The sequence below is a fragment of the Camelus bactrianus genome, chromosome 6 (assembly GCF_048773025.1).
Source record: "Camelus bactrianus isolate YW-2024 breed Bactrian camel chromosome 6, ASM4877302v1, whole genome shotgun sequence".
Classification (NCBI taxonomy): domain Eukaryota; kingdom Metazoa; phylum Chordata; class Mammalia; order Artiodactyla; family Camelidae; genus Camelus; species Camelus bactrianus.
In genome coordinates this window covers 90,097,612-90,119,141 of record NC_133544.1, presented here as the reverse complement: position 1 = coordinate 90,119,141, position 21,530 = coordinate 90,097,612, and the positions used below count along the sequence as shown (strand labels likewise).

At 53.4% G+C, this 21,530-nt stretch overlaps 1 protein-coding gene across 2 annotated transcripts; it reads right to left on the bottom strand.

Annotated features, from left to right (window-relative positions):
- Positions 1–45: 45 nt before the first annotated feature.
- CLN6 (CLN6 transmembrane ER protein) lies at positions 46–20,273 on the bottom strand. Of its 2 annotated transcripts, XR_012507727.1 has the most exons (8): positions 20,078–20,273; positions 15,700–15,814; positions 12,433–12,531; positions 11,095–11,283; positions 10,736–10,791; positions 9,115–9,237; positions 7,193–7,535; positions 46–271 (listed from the first exon to the last, which is right to left on the bottom strand). XR_012507727.1 is itself a non-coding variant. In XM_074366269.1 (7 exons), exons 1-7 carry the CDS (start codon positions 20,161–20,163, stop codon positions 7,265–7,267), a joined length of 939 nt encoding a protein of 312 aa, XP_074222370.1. In that variant the 5' UTR covers positions 20,164–20,272; the 3' UTR covers positions 1,579–7,264. The 2 variants fall into 2 exon arrangements, 1 of the variants encoding a protein (XP_074222370.1); XM_074366269.1 differs by lacking the exon at positions 46–271 and having other exon boundaries at positions 1,579–7,535; positions 20,078–20,272.
- Between the last annotated feature and the right edge of the window lie 1,257 nt (positions 20,274–21,530).

Below are 21,530 nucleotides of genomic sequence, written 5' to 3'. Positions count from 1 at the left end.
GCCCGCCCCTCCCCACACGCACTGAGGAAGTGAAGGCAGGATGGGGCGGTTCCCTGGAGCTGCCGCACTGGGCACAGCTGGGTTCTCCCCCACCTTGGTCTCCCAGATACCTGTTGTATCCCTTGTCCACGGCCGGCCGGTGGCTGCCCTGCCTGTGGGGGCTCCGACTCCAGGGTCCGCACACTTTATCAGGACCGGCATGGACGGCTGCATAGGTGGTGCACTGCACCAGGGCTCCCGGCTCCAGGGATGAGTGGGTCCTGGAAAGGGGCTGCACGTGTGCAGAGGAGGGACCTATTGCTAATTTGTTCAGGATGCATGGGTGGGGCCCTCCTTGGTCTAGTCTCCCTCCTTCCCTCTCCACCTCAGAGGATTCTGATGAAAGGCGAGTTGGGGGCAGGAGAGAAGGGACACTTCCCCCTAACAGCCTTGAAGAGAGAAGAGGTGAGGGAATGTCGGGGGGGGGGGCTTGGAAGGATAGAGGCACAGAACTGAGGCTTGGCGGGGGCGCCTGGAGCGGCCAGGCCAAAGCACTCATCTGGAATCACCCAGCGTTTGCAAAAGGGCGCATGGGGGAGACAGGACTGTCAGGCTGCACTGCTCGCCTGCAGATCTTGTAGTTGCCGGCCCTCGAGACTGAAGAGCCCAGACCCAGATACCAGTTTATTGGACAGTTAAATCTTACACGCTTGAAGCAAAGTCCTGGAGCGACACCCCACCCTGCTGGGCAGACGGCAGGCAGGACCGCAGAAGCAGTTTCCACTCCTCCAAGGGAGGGGGAGGCTACCGTTTACATGGGGGAGGTGACGTCAGGATGGCTCATTGGTTACCAAGGAAACCAAAGGCTGGGGCAGGGGCAAGCACTAGGTAGTTACTGATTAAACCCTATGATTAACAGGATGGGTTAGTCATGTGAACAGGGTACAGGTGAGGCAGGGACTGGCTGAGCAGGGGATGGACGGAGAGCAAGAGCACAGCCATCTTGAGTGGCCTGACGCTACACGCCACCCCGACGTGTGTGCGACCCTCACAACCTTGGTCTGCCCCTCCTGGGATATCCCTGGGGTCAGGTGTGCAGAGGCGCGTGGCAACCAAATGCCACACACGCAGCACGGACAACAGCAGCTAAAGGGGCTCAACACTGAGACACTGAGTAATGCTGAAGATAGCAGCTCACCAAGACGTGGGCAAGTTTTGGAATTGAGCGCTTATCGGGTCAATTTTTCATGGCAGTCCAGAGGAGGACGACACGGACATCTCACTGCAGACCCAGCAGGCAGACTCATTTCCCAGTGAGGTCATCATTGCTGCCCAGCCCACAAACAGATTCCCTCCCCTCAGACTAGGGACGCAATATAAGATGCTTAATGGAGATCATGACCATTAAGCAAAATACAAGCAGTAATGGCGTTCTGAGTTGACACCACCCCTGCCTGTGGTTTGTCCACCTGTCCACCCTGGGTCCCCACAGCTGGTGCTGGGGCAGGAGAGGAGGGGACACAGTGCTGTTCTCCAGTGGGGGACCTGGATTAATTAACTTAGTGGTCTTCAGTGGGGCCAGGTAGAAGACAGGTGAAATCTCTATGTCTCTTCTTTTTTTTTATTGAGGTATAGTATGTTTACAATGTTGTGTTAATTTCTGGTGGACAGCACAATGCTTCAGTCATACATTAATATACATATATTCATTTTCGTATTCTTTTTCACCATGAGCTACCACAAGATCTTGAATGTATTTCCCTGTGCTATACAGTATAAACTGGTTTATCTATTCTATATACATCTGTCAGTATCTACAAATCTCGAACTCCTAGTCTGTGCCTTCCCACTCCCCTCTGGCAACCACAAGTTTGTATTCTATGTCTGAGTCTGTTTCTGTTTTATATTTAAGTTCATTTGTCTTCTTTTTTTTTTTTGATTCCACATATGAGTGATATCATATGGTATTTTTCTTTCTCTTTCTGGCTTACTTCAATTAGAATGACATTCTCCAGGGCCATCCATGTTGCTGCAAATGGCATTATGTTATCATTTTTCATGGCTGAATAGTATTCCGTTGTATAAATATACCACATCTTTATCCAGTCATCTGTCGAGGGACATTTAGTTTGTTTCCATGTCTTGGGTATTGTAAATAGTGCTGCTGTGAACATTGGGGTGCAGGTGTCTTTTTGAATTATGGTCTAAAGTCTCTTTCTAATCCTATTCCCCGCCAGGTGGCAAACCCAAACCACTGGGGACTTACTTGCCAACTCCAGGGCCGTTTATAATGTATTCCCCTGGGGGTGGCTCCGGGGGGCAAAAGTAGGTTATTGTCCTGACTGACAGTTGGCAATGGTCCTTCAGTGGTGGACAGTTGAACTGTGGGGTGGACTAGTTGTCTCTGGGTTAACATGGCAATGACGCACTGGGACGATTGCTCTGGGATGTCGAGTCACAGCTCACAGGGCTTGAGTTAGCTTCCTGGTCCACACGTGGGGAGAGCAGTTTTCCCATCTCACTTGTTGGCTAAGTAGCCCATTCACCCTGTTGACTAGCCTGGCAGCGATGGGGTTGGAGGGCATGTGTAAATGCCAGTGTCTGCCATTTTTACCGGCTCATTCCTGAACTTCGTGGACGGTCAAATGGGTTCCTTGGGAGCTATCAGTGTCCTCTCCCCATAGGGGGCGCCCTGCCACCACGCAGTGTGGGGCTTTCCACTACATCCACTAGGATACTGTCCATCACAGGCTGGGTGCCCACTGGGGTCCACATGCATGGACCACCCCGCGCAGACGCATCTGTGCACTGTGGCACTGTGCCTCCAAGGGGTGGGGCCTCGGCCTTCTTCCACTGAAGATGGTATCAGGAGGATCAGCATCTCCGTCAGGCTGGCGGGGCCCCCAGCGGTGTAGGTAACCGGGCTTAAGACAGCGTGTAACTGCACTCAAGGGGCTAATAGATAAAGTGCTACGTTGACTTAAACGGGCATGCCACTTAGCTACGGCTGGACTTGTGCGTGCCTGGACTGGGCCTTCCAGAAAGTATCCTTTACCCCCCCAGCTATGGGATACTGAGCACATAGTCACCAGGCTGCCTTTGGTAATGTCTTTCAGCTGCCGTAAAGCATCGTAGATTGCACATAGCTCTTGTTCCATCACAGTATGTTGTTATTCTGCCCCCTTCCATAATTGGGAACGGAAGCCCAAGGGTACTCGTTATTTTGCCGATGCCACAGTCCCCAGCCTAACCCTTCCAGGTAGCTAGCCACGTCCAATTTACAAGCCTGTCCCTGAGTCAGTATCCCTGACGCCTGACTCTGCTTAACAGCCACCTTGGCTTGGGTGAAGGCGTCTTACTCTCCATGCCCAATCTGGCACCCTGCTTCTTTCCAAAGCTGTACGAAGCTTGCAAAGTTTGGTTGGGCCAGATGCAGGATAAAAGGCTTCCAATAGTCCAACAGCCCTAGACATGTCTGTAATCGTTTAGGGGTGGTGGGTCGGGGGTAGCTTGTATTTTGCCGGTCACTGCTGAGGACACCACTTTCGTCTTATCCAACAAGATAACACCCAAGTATTTGACAGATAATCCGGGCCCTTGTGTTTTGTCTGCATTTACCAGCCATCTCTGTGCAGCCAGGTGAGCCACGAGCCACAGGGGATACCACCGGGGCTGCTGCTTTTAAACTGGAAAGCGACTCTGAGGTTAACAGAGCACCATCAACATGATGGAAGACAGAGACTCACAGTGGTTAGCTGCCTCCACACTGGGCGAGGGAGCTGCTCTTCATCTGTATCCTGTGGGACAGGGTCCACTAGGACCTTCTCCCCATCTTCTACCTCTTCTTTCTCAGTGCTGTCGGTAGGGTCCCACACCTTGGGGTTCCAATCTGGATGCGCCATGACTCTCCAGCCTCTCTGTTGGGGAAGCTACCTTCCCTTCCACCGTGCCAGCAGGCGGCCCATGGCTGCCGCCACTGCCTCACCGTCTGGCTTCTTTTTACCCCCAGTAATGGCACCCGACACCTCCACAACACCCAGGGTGTCTCTGGATTCTCTGTAGTCTCTTGGTGGCCCCCATTCATCAAGGACAGTCACCACAGGGCCCCACACACAAGTGTGCGGCCACCCCAAATTCCCCTGCAACCTTCCATTCCCCATCCTTGTTCCCTGACATCTTGGTGCTCAGGGGAGTTTCCGTGGCTTCCTGGTTGGCTCTCCAAGTGATGGGCTGCATCCCACAGGCCTGTGAGCCCTGTAATTGCCCCACCTTGAGGCCAAAGAAATAGCCCTGAGACAGTGACGGAGATGTCAACAATGTGTTGGGTAGGGGAGTCTTACATGTCCGAAGCAACATCCTGGAGAGACACCCCACCGTGCATGGCAGTCGGCACACAGGATATAGCAGCAGTTTTTGCTACTCAGGGAGAGAGTTATAGCGGGAATTGACATCAGGCTGGCTTATCAGTTACCAGGGAAACCAGCGGCTGGGGAGGGGCAAGCACGCAGGGAATTACTGACCAAGTCCTAAGATTAAGAGGATTGGATGGTCATGCGAATGAAGCAGGGACTGGGTTTAGGTTTAGGTCAGTGTGTGCTGGGGTTTGGGGCTGTCTGCCCCCAAAGGCAACCAAACTGACACACCCTTGCCAACTCCTTTTTTCGGTTTCTAGGAGCCTCCAAAGAGTGGCGTGCATATGATCAACAACACCTGCATGGGGTGGTGACTACATGAGGTTCATTACACAAAACTTCATCAAGCTGCACGCTTTACTGTGTCCCATGTATGCCACACTTCAGTGCACCGTGAGGAACAGTTGGCCCTCCCACTTGGGGGCCGAGATTTTGTTCACCTGCAGGTCCCCATCACTCGTTTTTTTTTTAATTGAAGCGTAGTTGATTTACAATGTTGTGTTACTTTCCAGTGTAGAGTTTCTGATTCAGGAGGTGGGAGGGGGCAAGAATTTGCATCTCCTTCTGCCATCTACATGCTGCCAGTTAGGGCCACACTTTGAGAACCACTAACTTAGTTTTCTAAGTGGAGTGAAGCCAGGTTGTAATTACGAATTATTTCTAGGAAAGTGTTCCTAGTAAATTGCCCAGAGATCTTGGTCAAGAGGGACATGAATCTCCAAGTCCCCAATAGTTTGCTGATTTTTTTTTCCATTCAAAATATTCACTTTCATATAGATAAATGCTTTTACTGTTTTCTTGTCAAGTGCCCCTCAAATCGTACGCACTTCAGACCCACATAACCAGGTCTGTGCCTGCTCAGAAGATAGCCATTAAGCCCTTCTGTGGAGAACAGGCCCAGGACAGGGTTTGGAAGAGCAGTGTCCTCGAGGGAGGGAAAGAGTCAAAGGAGGTTGCTGGGCAGGTGGGGGCCCTTGTGTGCTGAGAAGCCAGAGCTGGTGTATTGAATTAAGAATATGCAGACTGTGACGCACTGATTGAGGGGGCACGAGCCAGCCATGCAGGGGCAGCAGGCAGCGCCCCTGTCATCCAGCTCCCACTTTGGGAAAGTGAAACCCACGGGGTTTTGACTGAAGGCACATCCGCACAAAGGAAGTAGTCACAAGATTGATCATTTCAGGTCCCAGAAGCCAGGGGTCGCCATGAGCCGGGGGAAGGGCAGTCCTCTGCCCCAGGTCCAGAGCATGCAGGGCAGCAAGCACCTGTTCCTCATAAGGTGGCGGGGACCGAGGTCACCAACTTTTCATGGGTTTAAACTCGAAGTGGTCATGTGAAAAGGTGCCGGGGGTGGGGGTGGAGCAAAGCGGGGATTTATACAGCAGGAATCGTACACTCAGGTCGTTATTCTAAAGGTCAGGACTCTGGGAGAGCAGGGTTATCAGAGCCCCTGCCCAGGAACTCTGGGAAACAAAGTTGCTTTTCTCAAAAGATGTTTTTCTCACCACAGCATGGCATATGAAGGTGCAAGCATCTCGTCTAGTGGAGCCCACCCCCACGGCCCCCAGACCCCCCCGAAGAGAGCTGGGAATGACCGAGGCGGCCCTTCTGGGGGGCTCACTCCCACCTTGGGGTCCTACCAAGTGGCATGGAGGGGCAGTGGGCATTGGCAGCATCTGCTCCCAGTCAGGTGGGGCTGAGCAGGCCCCCGGGGTCGGCCCAGGGCTCCTGCCTGGGCCCCAGACCAGCCACTCCCTCCCCTGCTCCCAGGACCTCCTGCTTCCCACCTCCCAAATTCATACCCAAACGCGGAGGCGGCAGCAGCCGGCCAGGCTTGGCTTCACACCGCCTTCATTCACACCTCTCACCACCTAATGGGGCCTGACCTGGGGCGGGGGGACCCACACATAGAAGAGGAATCTGAGGCACAGGGCTCCCTGAGTAACACTGGAGAGGAGACAGGGCCTGGGGAGGGCGAGGCAGGCCCCCCCCGGAGAGCCACGGGCTGGTGCTGGGTGAAGTGAGGCTGTGGTCCCTGCAGCTGGATGAGACCTGGGGGCAGGCGTGGGGCGGGGGTATCCTGCTGGGAATGAGGCCTCCCTGTTAAGGGAGCAGGGCAGCTGGCAGAAGGCATGACATTTAGGCTGAGGCAGGGCTGACTGAAGAGAACCTCAAGACGCCCCCTGCCCCTACTGAGGGGCTCAGGGAATAGTCCAAGTGCATGAGAACTTGGCCTTCAGCTGCCGCTCAAAAACCTGTGGTCAGGCTGATGTGAAGGGGGTGCCATGAATCGGGGCGGGGTAGACAGAGCTTCCAGGAGAAGGAGGTATCTGGAGGGCTACCACGGCCAGACCCTGAGATCAGGCCAATGGTGCTGGAGGAGGGCGGGTCTCTGGCCCCCAGGGTCGGCTGGCCCACTACCCCAAGCAGCCTGAGGTGCCCCAAGACGAGGCTGCAAACCAGCCCACTGACCTACTTGGGGCCCGTGGGCCCATCTGGTGCAAATGAAGCCTAGAGGAAGGATGTGTTTTGCTCAGTAATACACAGAAAGTTCATGTAACCTGTGTAATGTGGCCTCCAGGGTCAGGGTGGGTCTGTGGAGTGAGCCAGAAGCACCCTAGGAAGAGACCAGCCCTGAGCAGAGTGAGAGGGCCTGACTGCAGTCAGATGTACAGGAAGGCAGGAACTTGTCTCGGCCTGGACACACTGGAAATCCCATCCTGGAAAGAGCCCAACCCAACAGAGACTTGACCAGAATAATCGTGTCTCACAGCGATGCCCTCCGCGCACGCGCGCACACACACCTTGCGCTCAGATGCCCTCTGTGGTCCATCTCCCCGGCGGGCAGAGCACACCGGGTGGCTGGTGCCCGGGACTCAGTGCTGGCTGCTGACGTGGAGGGTGTAGAAAGCCCAGGGCTCAGGCACGTAGATGACGCCCGGGTACTTCTTCCTGAGCACAGGGTCATTCCACAGCCAGGCGACCCAGAGCGCCACGAGCAGGAGGGTGAGGACGAAGGAGTAGAGGAGGAAGAGGCCGTTGCTGTCCAGGAAGAGGCGTTTGCGCTTCTGGTGCAGGACGAGTGCCAGCATGGCGAAGAAGGTGAAGATGAAGAGGATGAAGATCTGGCCCTCGGTGACCAGGTACCTGAGGAGGCCAGTGGCTGAGCTGCAGTGGGTGTCATGACAGCCCACCCTGCCTGGCATTCCCTCAGGACCAGGCTACCCTCCCCATCAGTCAGAACAGCACACGGAGTCAGAGGCTCGGGCGACCACATTCCTCTGAGCCACAGTCCATAAGCAGCACGTTGATTGGGCTTGTACAGTTACTACTTTTTCTTCAAACATTGAGTTTGTCGCCGATATTTAAGTAACAGATTACCTGCAAATGTGGATTTCTGGCTCCCCTGCTCACACTAGACTTATATTCCCCACACCACAGTAACTGATTAGAGGAGAAAGCAGCTGCTCCCCTTAGAGAGAGGATTGTTCTGCAGCTAGCCACAGTCCCCACCTTTCCCTACTGCCTCACTTGATGCCTGCTTGATGCATTTGTGTTACCATCTTGGTCCCTAAAGGTATTTCAGTTTGCGAATGCAGTTTCAATTTATGAGGGTTGTCATTACCGTCTCCTTGAAGGCTGGGACACAGTCAGATCACCCAGGGTTCCCTGTGGTATCTAGGCAGCACCTACCTACCACAGGGCCAGCAACTCAGTAACACTTGTTTGAGGGCTTCTGAGAGATCATCTGGTCTACTCCCCTGCTTCTAGAGAGAACCTCAATGCTGACCCATCCCACTGAAGGAGCCACATCGCTCTGCAACTTAGCGGCTGTGTCTCCGTGGGGAATTCACATGACATCACGGAGCCTCTGTTTTCCTACTCATAAAGGGGGCATACATGGCCCTATCTCTCAAGGTTACTGACAAGAACTATGCACTTGGAAAAGCCATCACTGCACCCACAGGCCGTGGCTAAGAACAGGCCACGTGTCACCTCTTTCCCTCCAGCTGTAGCTGCCACCCATTCTTTCTAACCCTGTTCTTAGCGGCCCTATAGATTCGCCCTGGTGGACCCCCTTGGCCGGTCAGCAGCAGCCCCTGGAGGTGGGCTGGAGCGGGCCCCTTTTTATTTTGCTGGAAGCTTCCCACCGGAGAAGGACTCAGCCCTTTCTAGGACACCCACAATCCCCAGGGGAGCCTGGATCTGGAGCAGAAGTGACCGAGGAAGAGGAAGAGCCTGGCTGAGGCCTGGGTCCTCTGGAATGGGAAGAGAGAGCTGGAGGGAAAAGAAACCAGGCGGGCAGCCCCTGAGGCTCTGACATTCCCCTTATCTGCCCTTGTCACCTCCATGATGCTTTGAAGTTTATGAAGCCCCTTTCTCTCCCCCTGGATTCTCACCATATCCCAAGAGCGAGACAGGCAGGTATTATCCCCATTTCACAGAGGAAACTGAAGCCCCCAGGGCTCTACAGCGTGTGGTGTTGGAGTCTGTCGGCCCCAAGGTAGCACTCGGAGTGTGGAGAGGCCATACTCAAGCCTGGCTTCTTGGTTAACAGAGCAGCCACCACAAGGCACTGTCACAGTCCCCACTAGAAGAGGACGACGCAGGGGCCCCAGGAGGGAGAGCCTGACCTGGGGTCACACAGGGGTCATGAGCACATTTTCTGTAGCTAGCTCTCTGAGGGACCCCACCCGCCCCCAGCCCAGGCCCGAGGTCCACTCACCAGTAGTACAGGCCACTGGGCACCACCAGGAGCAGGGCTGCCCCTGGCATTGAGCTCTCGGCTTTGGTGGGAGTGAAGCAGCCGCTGAAGTACATGAAGAGGATGAGGAAGAAGGGGATGTACCTGCGACAGGGAAGCCAGCGCCTCAGACGCCTGCCCGGCTGCCCCACCCATAACCTCTTCCCCACCCACCCTTGTGCTGCTTCTCTGCACCACCCGTGCAGTCACTTAACAGTTTACAAAAATACCTGGTTTGGGTGCGGGCACTACCCTGACAGCCTTTCCCAAGCAGGGCGTCCAGGGTGGAACAGGAGGGAGCAGGAAGGTGAGGCCTGCCCCCTGAGCATATGCAGACCAGACGCCCACAGGCTGGTCATGGGGTGGGGGGCTCCCTCCCACACTGCCCTGGCTGCCTCATTCACGCTGTGTTGCAGGGTGGGTAGGGGGGTGAGGATGTATCTGACCCAGACACGTGCGGAACACCAGCACTCACTGGCCTGGAAACGGGTGTAGCCAGCAGGGCTGAGGAGGAAGAGGCCTGAGGTCCCAACTTAAAAAAAGAAGTGGGGAAAACAGACCCGTGGGGGGGGGGGGCAAGGAGCTGTCAGTCAGCCCACAGCCTCACCCTTCCCACACACACACCTCACCCCAAAAGTACCACCCTCTCTCCTTCCCCACGCACCTGTGCCATCTCTCATCCGCACCCCCTTTCTCTTCCCACCTCCATGTCTCCTGACCTCCCACCTCCTGCTCTTGCGGCCCCCACACACTCCCAGTCCTGTCCTGAGGTTTCACTGCTCCAGGCCTCCGTTCCTCCGCCTCCTCCCTTCCCCAACCTTCCACGGGAAGGGTCTTCCGCCAAAGGCCAGGGAGAACTGGCAAGAGGCCTGTCTGCCCAGGGACACCCCCTCCCCGCCCCCCGCCGACTTTCCAGGCCCCAAAACAGACCCTGGAAACACAGTGTAGGGCACATGCGACATGAGGGAGCCCACCTCACCCAGGAGTGGGGCCACCAAGGTCCAGGCCTGGCTCTGTCACTAGCCGTCAACCCACGTCCAACCCCTTCCCACTGGCCCCAGTTTATCCTGCGGCCTGGAACGGACGACTGCCCCCAGCTTGGGCCCGGAGTCTCCTGTGGCTGGGCCTGCATATGCCAGGGTTCCTGCCCTGCCGTGAGGGGGTGGGGGGCGAAGCTCTCCTCGGAGTTCGGAGGGGGAGCGCAGACAGCACCCCCACTCCTACTCTGCCCCCAGCCTGGTCCAGCCGGCCCTCCTCGGCTTCCTGCCGTCTCTCATGCCCAAGATCGCGGCCCGTCCCGGCCCGACACAGCGGGGTCCTCTCGGTCCCCATCCCCATCCCCTTGTGGGGGCGGTTGTTTATCAGCGCGGCAGCCTCGGCCCTGCGAGGACAGCCGCTCGCTGCTCTCTAGTGGCCGCCGCGGGCACCGCGGGCTGGAGGGCGACGCAGCTGCCTTGCGGGAGCCAAGTGACAGCGCCGCCGCCTGGGACGAGCGCGCCCTTCCGGCCGCCGCGCTCGACACCTGGCGCCCCGCGGCCCAGAGCTGCTCAGCGTCCCCGAGCCCGCGGCAGAGCCGCCCGGGACCACGGGCCCCATCACTCACCACATGGAGTGGCCCAGGTACTCGTCGTAGTAGTAGAGCAGCTCGAAGGAGTCGATCTGCGGGCGGCAGGGGCGAGGCAGGGGCAGGGGGGGGGGGGCTTCAGGGAGGTTGCGGGGGTGGGGGTGGGGCAGCGGCCACCCTCCCCGCACGCCCGCCTCCCCCAGCTGCCCTCAGTCCCTCCCTATGAAGAGGAGGGGGCCCAGGTGGGAGCCAGTGTGCCACTTCCTGGTGACAGGAGCATCCTAGCTCGGCCCGGTGACCTGGCTCCCGCAGTCTCTCTGACCTCCAGGACAGACTGTGCCCCCCCGGGGCTTACATGCGGGGGTGGGAGGTGGGGGGAGCGAGGGGGGCGGCCTCACCAGCGTCTCTGGCTTGAGATTCTTGATGATGGGGTTCTCGCGGACCGACAGGTGGTTCTGGTAGCCGCTGAAGATAAGGCGGTGGTTCACGGAGTCGCCCACCAGGTGGATGCTGGCGCCCATGATGAAGGTGATGATGCTGACGTAGATCATGGAGCGCGGCAGGGTGCGGGGGGACCGCTCGATGAGCTGAGGTCAGAGGGAGGCCCGGCAGCATGACACCTGCCTCTATCCTTATACAGACACCCTCCGCTTCCCTCCCTCACACCTGGGCTGGGATGGACATCCTTAGCTAGAAAGTCACTCTCAAACTGGTGGGTCCCTTTAGTGGCCTAACCCAGCCTCCAGTCTCACAGGATCCCTGTGAACCCAGGAGCAGCTGGGGAACAGCACCCTCTTTTTGTGGTGAGGAAACAGGCTCATTGCCCAAGGTCACACACAAGCCACGTGCTAAAGGTGACAGCCAGGCCTTCAACACAAGCATCTGGGGTCCAGGTCCTGCCCTCCCACACCCCTAGTTCTGCTCCTGGGCGGCTGGGCTGGCCTGCTGAGACCCTCCCATTTCTGAGCAACTGATCCACGGCAGCAAAATAATAGGAATGGGGCGGGTGCTTCTGAAACTAAATTACTTAACTAAATATTCCTCTGAATTCTGAGGTTATACCTTTGGTACTTTTGGAGGTTTGAAATGTCTCTCTGAAAACAAAATGATGGGGATAGTAGAGGGAGATAGTTGGTTTCAGAGCCTTTATTTGGCAAAATGCAAAGCCAGCAGCTCTGCCAAGAACTGCATTTGGGAGATGGATACAGTTAATCTCCCAGAGGCATCTAGGCGACTGCTCTGTGCTCCCAGGGCTATCTCAGAGTCAGGGATCTCCAGGCCAGAGTGGAGAGTTCACCCTCCTTTGCTGCCTTTTCTGCCCCCAGCCCCCACCTGCCTTCCCAACTGGTCCCTGACTTCTCCCTGGGCAACCCAGCCACCCCTTCCATCTCAGCCTTCACAAATGTGTTATGGTTTCTCAAGCCCAGCCTTGTCTTCAGGTTCTCCTGTCTGAAGGTCTCTCCCAGGTCACCCCCAGGCACACCCCCAGGCAGGGGCCCACATCAGACGCCCCTCTTTGGGGAGCCCTTCTCCATCCCCCGCCCCGGCCGGAGGCAGCCCTGCCTCCCCTGGGGGCCCCGGGTTCTTGACACTTCTTTCTATCACAGACTTCGTCCCCCAGAGTTGGGCAGGGGAAAGCCTGATTCAGGGCACTTCCAGGGCTCGGCACCAGCTCCCTGCTGGGGGGGAGGAAGCAATGAGGGCAGGAAGGGAGGGCAGGGAGCCCAGAACTGTACCTTGAGCAGGAGGAAGGGCGTGATGATGTTGTAGGCCATGTGGAAGTAGTCCCCCACGCTGGGCTTGTTGAGCGGAAACCATTCGAGAGGGAACACCAGCTGGGGAGCAAGGAGAGGAATGATGCTCACCAGGCACGGCCCCAGGAGGCCCTCAGAACCCCCCTGCACACACTCAGTTCTTCCTGTGATCTCCCGGGACCTTCTCAGCAGCCCTGGGGTGAGGGTCTTTTCAGACAGACAAACCAAGTTCCAGAGAAAGGAAACGGACTTGTCCCCAGGCACACAGCTGATGCGAATACAGGGCCTGACCCTGTGGGTCCCTCTCCCCCAGGTAGTAAGTCAATGTCACTGGGTACTGGCCTGGGAGTTGGAGGCTCCCTTGGGACTCAGCTGTGCCACCAACTTTCTGGGTGACCCTGGGCAAGTCCTTTGCCTCTCAGGCCTCAGTTTCCCCATCTGAAACACAAGAAATGTGGCCCGGGGGTCTACACGGACCCTAAGGGATCCGACACTCCAAGTCCTAGGATGACGACCAGATCTCCTGGCCACCCAGGTGTGGACAAACCCTCTGTCCGCTGAGCAGGTGGGACCATTTCCAAATCAGGTTGAAACTACACATTATGAAACAAATAAGAAAACAAGAGAGACCTATAAAGTAGCTTCAGTTCTTCCTTTCCTAAGAAAGGCAGGCAGGCAGGCTGGGGCCGTTCCCGTCTGGAATTCCCTTGTCCTCCTACTGGTCTACACCAGCGAGTCCTCAGCGTGAAAACCCTCACCCGAGCTCAAAACACTTCACAACCCCTGCTCTGCCCAACTGTACCTCCATTATCTGTTGATTGAGAACACGTGTAATGACCATAAACATCAATCAAAAATTTAAATGTGTCTTTTAATTAAAAAAATGTCTTGTTGGATAAAATGAACCTGCAGAAATAAAACTCTTAGGACGCAGGAATCTCATTCTCTCTCTTTCTTACTTGGTATGTGTGTGCATCCCTGTACATTTATCTACAGCAAGATATACATGCTGGCCGAAACTGTGATAGCGAAATATCAGAAACAGGCCAACTCTTCAACCAAACAGGATTAGGTGAATACACTATCTTTACTACAGAAGGTTAAGTAGCCATTAACAGAAATAACATGGAGAGATATTCATGATGTGATGTAGAGAAAAACAAGCAAGTTGTAGAATAAGGGATGAAATAAAATCTCATTTTGGTTAGAGAAAAAAAAAAAAAGGATGTATACATATATTTGCATGAGTAGAGAAAGGAGTGGAAGGATGTGCCCCAGACTGTCAGGGGTGGGACTGAAAGGGGGAGTCTCACACTTCTTTATATACCTGAGTAGGAACTGCCTATCATTTCTCCCCTTATAATATGACATATTACTTTTATAACTTGTAAAAAGTTTGTTTTGTGGTTGTAGTTAAATTTGGGACTATCAATGTGTACAACTGAAAAGCTCGTGTCTACACCAGCTTTTCAAATATGACGAGCCCGCTCAGGGTTTTAGTGGCCACAGCAACTCTGGCCAGGATGGGGGAAGTGATTTCTCCAACAGAAGATCCCTATTAGGCCACATGAGGCTAAGCCCTAGCGAGTGAGGAGAGCCATGGGCCACTCCTGGCTTCATCTCCCCTCTCCCCATAACACCAGTTTGGTGGGCAGCTCCTCTGTTCCCCAGTATGCAGGACCTTCAGTGAGTTCAATGAGTTCAATGAGCTAGTTCAATAAGCCTTCTTGAGATGAGAGAACCAAAGCTCGGGCGACAGTGACTTGCCCACAAACCTGACCGGGTGCCCCGACTCCTGGCTTAGTCCCTTTTCTTTCTCCTACATTTAAAAAACGGCACGTAAACCTCATGGAAAATCTGCAGAAAGGAGACCCAGCATCTGTCATAACTCCTCCCTGACACTGCTGCCAGGAAGCTTTTTTTTTCTTCCCCTTCAAGTCTCTGATCCAACGGATACAGGATTAAGAGTTGTTACTGACTGCCTGTCACTTAGGCACCTTTTTTTCTCCTTAAACATTCCAGGTTCCTCTATAGTATCCATAATTCCTGTTTAATGCCCAGGTAGCAACCTCTATACTGGATGTAGCCAAGCTGATCTTGGCTGGACACTGAAGTCATTTCCAAGTTTCAGCTCCTGTAAGCAACACTGCAATGAACATCTTTGGTACAGGGGCTGGTGTCTTGCTGATTACATCTTCAGGGCACATTCTTGGAAGAGGTCTTACTGAGTCAGGAGGGTTGAACACGTTAGGGTTCTGGGTATATATATAACAGGAGGGGGTGGGCTCTCGGGCCAGTGGGCTGGCTCCTCTACCTGCTGGTTGGGTGACCCTGAGCCAGTCACTTACCCTCTCCACCCTCAAGTCATCTCATCTATAAATTGAGATTAGTAATAGTGTTGAACTAAATAAATTTAAATATGTAAAGAGCTTCGAACGAAGTAAGCATTCAATGTATGTTAACCACTATTTCTACCTTACTATTATTGTTATAATTATTATTCACTTAGTACAAGGACACTGAACACATATCCTGCAAGGCACTATTCTGGGTACTAGTTACCACCTTGACAAACTGTATTCCCAAAGGGCTTTGCAAATTTGCATCATCACTAGCATGTGCAAGGTGTCAGTTTCAGCGTTGGATATGGTTATTTTTAACCACCCACATGCAAAAATTAACAGCTTGGTACATGCTGGTCCCTCACTCAATTTTTTTCACCTTCTACTATCTATCTACCCATCCATGACAAGTGAGGGGCTTCAATGCTCTTCCAGGATCAATCTCTGTAGAGGCCACCACTATACCCTGATGCATGAAGTAGCCTTGGAGGGAAGGAGACGGTTTCACCAGATGGCACTAAAAAATGACCTGAGGCTCAAGTCATACGTATTGTGCAAAATCAGCCTATATGCTTCACCTCCAGAAAAACAATGCTATCCCAAGGCTGTGGGGAAGGCAGCTGGGATCCTTTCCCATACCCCCATGTCTGGCTTGGTTATCTGGTAAACCTGGATGTGGGATACGGTGGGGGTAGGCACAGTATGACTGTTCAGGCCCCCAGATCCCCCACCCACTGGCACCTGCCTCATGGGTCACAGTCACGGAGCTAAAGGACATGAAAGTACCCAGGCCTGTTCTCACAGTTAACTGCTAAGGGCCGTGACTCGTCTGCGGTCACTCAGCTAATTCAAGTCACCGTGTGTCCTCACTGCTGGTCGGGACTCTTATCCACAGCTTCATGCTCACCATAGCAATGGGGCGGCCAAAGTCCAGGACCCAGTTCTGCAGGGTCAAGTAGAACCAGAGGTCGAGGTGGAAGGGAGCTGTGCCGGCGGCTTCATCAGCCTTGACAGAGCTGTGCCTGGGAAAGGAGCAGACAGAAGGGGTCAGCCCCTCTCCTCCCATGGGAAGCTTCCCCCAAAAGACGAGCCACAGAGATCTGGGGGGCGGGAAGAAACACACATGATTAAGTTTTAGGAAAAGAGTTTTGCTGGAAATACTGTGGTCCAGGGGAAGGTATCCTGGGAGTGGACGCCATCTGACCTGACCACAGCTTCTCTGTGATTCAGGAAGGAAAGTGCCCCAGGGATGTAATAACTGTTGGGCTTTCTCACCTAGAGGTCAGGGGAATCAGATGGAGCAGAGGGTGCAAATGCAGCTGAGAAAACGTGAAACATGGTGATGGACGATGATAGTGGACCTTTATTGAACACCTTCTCTACTTCAGGCACTGTTACAGCTCTACGTTTATTATCTCATTTATCTCTTCTAATCCTCACAGAAACCCTTTAAGGTCGGAATGTCACCCCCATTTTCCAAGTCAAAAAAATGGAGGCATCGGTGTGGTCTGGGGCAGGATGCACAGCCTGCCTGAAGGAAGGGTGCCTGGAAGCATGGATAGGTGGATTTAAGTTGGCAGAAAAGCAGGCGGAGAGCAGGATCAAAGGCTGGAGGTGGGGAAGTGAGAAAGGCAATGCAGGGAGGGGAGATCTGGCTTCCAGGTGGAAGGGAGAGCAGGGAGGGGCTGCTGGGCCTTCAGACTGGGCAGATACTCACTGACTGTGAGGATGTTTGAGATGAGGTTGAGATGAGTGACTGGCACAGAGGCCCCCCCCCGCCCCTTCCCCTTAGTGGCCACTGGGGCAAGGCCTCAAAAAGCCGACAATCTCTAGGCCTGAAGAACTTGGATGGAGAAGGAAGATAACAGCCCTCAGTGTTTTGCTCTGGAAACCTCCAAACTGGGCAAAAAGCAGGATTTTGGTATAGGAAATAAAGGCATTTTGAAAGCCCAGAAGCAGGTAAGCATGGGTCTCCAGAAGCTGTGGGTACCAAACACAGTTTAGGGGCTCAGAAACGATTTCCTTCTCCACCCGAGGAGGCACCTCTGTCACCGGGGACCCCTGTCAGGAGTGCAGCCTGGCTGAGCAGGGTCGGAAGAAAAAGCAGAGGTACAGGGCAGACACCCAACTAGGGAATCAAGATCGGTCAGCATCTGGCTGGTTTTCTTCTGCTGGGATTCTGACCACAGGGCAGGTAACCCAAGACAAGGATGGCCCTTGCTCTCCTCCGCAGCCTTACAGGTCTACCATATGGGGAAACTGATACCATGACAGTTGGGGAGCGATACCATCCAGCGCATACCACACAGTTGAAATATTCAAGCAATCAGCGGCATCCACAGGACTGCTGGGCAGAAAAGGAAGACATCTCAGCCATGGTGGAGTCAAGCAGGGACCTACGAATGGGGACTGTAGAGGGACCGATTCTGGTTCTGTCTACACATGGTGAAAATATCTGCCATGATGAAAAGTTTGAACCAAAATGAGAAAATGAAGGCAAATAATAAGAGGGGCAAAAAAAGAAAGCCATATAAGAAAGCAAATGTAACTGCTAAACATTACTTGACTCTGTAGGAACAACATTTACATAGCTGAACTAATAAAGACATTGTATATTGATTTTCCAAGTTTAGAATCAAGCCACAAACAAAACATGGAAGGCAATAATGATTAAAATACAGCATGTAAATACTGTCAACCTTGACAACTTAAAAGTAAAACTTTAGATGACGGGAATTGGGGAAAGGGCAAAGAAAGCTAAAGTTTAGGTTGGGGAGTAATATTCTCCTTTTAAAAAGTAATCAAGAGACACTGCCTACAGCTGACCAAAAAAGAAATAATGGTATATACATATTCCCTAAGGTTACAAAGGTAACAATGAGCAAAACTAAAAATGGTGATTAAAAAAAAACCGTCTTATGAAGAAGGGAGAGGTATAAGCGAACCAAATCATAATAGGAAATTAGTAAACATTAGCTTAGAGGCTAAAAGTGAGAAACCAAGAAATAGCAGTTGAGTATAGCTTTCAAGAGCATGGACTTTGGAGACTGCCTGGGTTCATATCTCAGCTCTACCACTAACTAGATTTTGAGCAAGTTACCTCTTGAGCCTCACTGTTTCCATCTGTAAAATGGGGGATAATAGTGGATTCTACCTCAAGAGTTGTGGTTGAAATGCAAAAACTCAGAGCAGGGCCTGGTTCACAGAAAATGTTACATTCGTAGCATTTATTATTATTTAGAAATATGAATTTAATACTGATAGAAACAGCTAAAAGAAGCCACCGTGGTTGTCTCTGATGCTAGGGAGAGGCGGTACAGAAGACCATTGCTTTTTACTCTAAGCCTGTCTGTGCAATTTTATTTAATCATGGGCACATACTACTTTGATTACAATTAAAAAAAATAACTCAACAAAGCAGGTGGAAGCTGGAATAGGCTACATTGAAGGGTAGTAAATATCATGTCATTAGAGGTACGTAAGCAAAGCGTGGAGGCTGCAGAGGAAATCCGAGCATCCTAGGAATTGGTCAGTATGACTGTGCCTGCTGTCTTGAGCAGCAATGATACAGAGAACAGGCCTAGAGGCACCCAATGAAGCGGGCAGAGACACCCCGGAAGAGAGTCAGCCCCTCATGACATTCCCAAGAGCACCCTGGCTGGTGGGGAGCTCACTCAGGAGTGAAGAGAGACATCACTCCTTGGCAACCAAAGTGGAGTAGTAAGAGCAGAAACCAGTGGGGAGGTTATAGCTCAATTGATAGAGTGCCTGCTTAGCATGCATGAGGTCCTGGGTTCTATCCCCAGTACCTCCATTTAAAGGAAAAAAAAAAAAAAAAAAGGCAATAAACCAAATTACCTCCCTCAGATAACAACAACAAAAAATCCAATAAAACTAAAGTTAAAAAAAATCACTTAAAAAAACCCAGAAGCTTTGGCCTTGGGCCTTGGTTCTTGCCAGTAAATGATGTAACCTCTCTAGGCCTCAGTTTTCACAGGTTGAAAACACAAAAAGACTGAGTAAGATGATGCATATGGAAACCTCACACAAGAGATAAAGTAGTGACCATGTCTGATACTCACAGACTACTCTAACTGGTCTACTATAGTTCAGACTCCCCACTTGTAAGGGATCCAGAACAGAGATGTCCCTCAGTAGCAGGACAAAGAGCTACTCTCAGGCAAATCTCTCAGATTTCCCCTCTTATCCAAATCGTACCACAAACTTCCTAAAACTGAGCACACTAGTGCTCAAAAACCTTCCATGGCTCCCCTGTGCCTACAGACAAAAGCTGCATCCTTAACCTGCCATTCAGGGAGGGAATTAGGCTGAGGCAAGCAAGGCACATAGGGCCCAACATTTAAGTTGGTGCAGGGGACCCATGGAAGGTTTTTGAGCACAAGTGTCCTGAGAGGGAGCGTCTCCTTAATTTTGCGCTCTGGTCCCAGCCCTGCTGCCATTAAAGGTCCTTCACAGTCAGCCTGTATCCTCCTGCCACTGTACACACAGAAAGCTCCAAGACCACTGCACTCCTTGCCTTTCCCCTGGCTGGAACAGCCTTTCTTCTCTGTCACCTACTGGGTAGTTTGAGACGCAGCTCAATTGCCACTTTCTCCAGGAAGCCCTCCAAGATGACCTTTCAGCCCCACGGGGGCTCTGTTTTTGATCTGTAAAATGGAATGAAGGCAGAGTGGAGGGAAAGGTTAAAAGGTGGCTTTCTGTACCTCTTCGTCTGCTCCATGCGCCTGGTCTCAACTACATAAACCAATAACTTCCTCGCCTTGCTGAGAGAAGGGAACAGCTACCGTGTGGGAAAAGCCCTTCCTCATTCTTTCTCTGGAGGGGAGCTTCCACGCTTTGCTATCTCTTCCATTTACATTCTTGGGTTCCTCCGCACAAGGAGCGAAACCAGAAGCCAAATCCTATTCATGGTTGGACGGACCATGAACTTGGAGGTGGCGCAAAGGGCTTGAAGGCGCGATGCGGGCCCGAGTGAGCAGGGGTGTCCTCTGGGCCTGCTGCCCCCAAGCAGAGTTTCTTGAACCCGTGGATAAGTTCCGCCGGCTGAGCGTCTGTCCCAGAGCCGACCAGGCCGCGGGAGCCGCTGAGCTTCCCTGGGCCGGGGGTCCCCCAGAAAGAGAAAGGGGCACACAGGCGGGGCTCAGCTGCAAGGGTAGCTGGCGGAAAACCCACCCCCGGCTCCGCAGCTCCGAGGCCCCGGGCTCCCGCCCGCCCTGTCACGTGGTGGGGCCGCCGTCCCGCTCCGCCCGCCGGCGTGCACCCACCTGGCCTGCAGGAAGGAGGCGCCCGGCTGCACCCCCGGGGCGCCCGCCGCTCCCGGGTGCTGCCGCCTCCGCGCCGCTGCCTCCATGGTTGCCGCCCCCGGGCCGGCTTCTCGGCCCTGCTGGTCCGAGCCGCAGACCGGCTCCACGGGCCAGCCCGCCCAGACTGCAAACACCGAGCGTGGGGGCGGGGCCAGAGGGGCCGTGGCCAGGAGAGGAGCCAACGGCGCGAGGCAGGCGGGGCGAACTCCGCTCCGGGAAAGGAGGGGCCGGAGGACCGCGGTGTTCCCTGCTGGGATCGGGTGTAGAGCCCTGCACCCACGGCGTGTGACCTTTTGGGGCTGGGATCTGCTGGGGTCGTCTCCGTGACCAGGGGCAGGAAACTTTGCCTAAGCTGCTTGAGACCTGATACTGGTTTAGTCTGCGCTAGGGACGTCGGAAAAGACTAACCGGACGCAAATACTCTCCTGGGGAGGAGGCGAGGCGGGATTTCCCTTGTCCTTGGGGATGGGAAAGCTTGGGGGAAGGGTTCATGTCCTTTCCCACTGTGTGACCCATTTTCCTTCCTCAGGAGGTGTCGCTCCTTAAAATGTCAATTCTGTGGCTCTTGATGCTAGGAATTAAATAAGCTGTGGGATAGGTGGGTAGGATGCACAGGATCTCTTTCCGAAGAATTCTTTCCAAGTTATGGTGGGAGGGATGCAGATCTCAATTCTCGCTTTGTCACTCTTGGACTCTGGCTTTGGAAAAGTTACTTCCCTTCTCTCTCATTATTCAAACGTGTTAGCTCTGCTGGGAGCAGGGCACTGTGCGTGCCAGAAGTCTGCTCTAGTAGGGCCTACATTTGGAGGGCAGGGGGCATTGGTAAATGGTGTGCTGTGGAAAGTATTGCGCAGGCAGACCTGAAGGGAGTGGGTTCAGACAAGGCTTCTGGAGGACCTGTTACCAAACAGGACTGGGTCTGCTCTGGATGTCCAGCAAAGTCAGTCTTGACACCAGGTTGTGTTGAAGGAAAGCACTGTTTATTGCCCGTGCCAAGCAAGGGAGTGGGAGACAAGCCTCAAATCTACTCCAACTCAGTCTTTGAGTTACGTTTGTTTTTTTTTAAAGGGAAGAAGAGGCTGCAATTAATCATTGTCTTGTGAAATTTGTTAATTGTAGCTTCAAGAATCGAGATATCTCTGGCTTACAAATCTCTGGCCAGGTGGTCCATAGCTTGGGGGTCTGTTAGCTCATCTTGCCCTGGAAAAATAACCTGAGTTTGTACATTAATGATGTTATCTATAATAGCAATTTTAGTACATTAACAATTGTTGACCAAAAAAAGCACAGCCTAATAGTTGAGAATTATGTTTCATTTGGGGACCTTACTGAGAACTGTAGCCTGGGATGGCAGCCTCTCAGATAGCTCTGAGGGACTGTTCCAAAGAGGTAAGGGAGGAACCAGGTTATACGA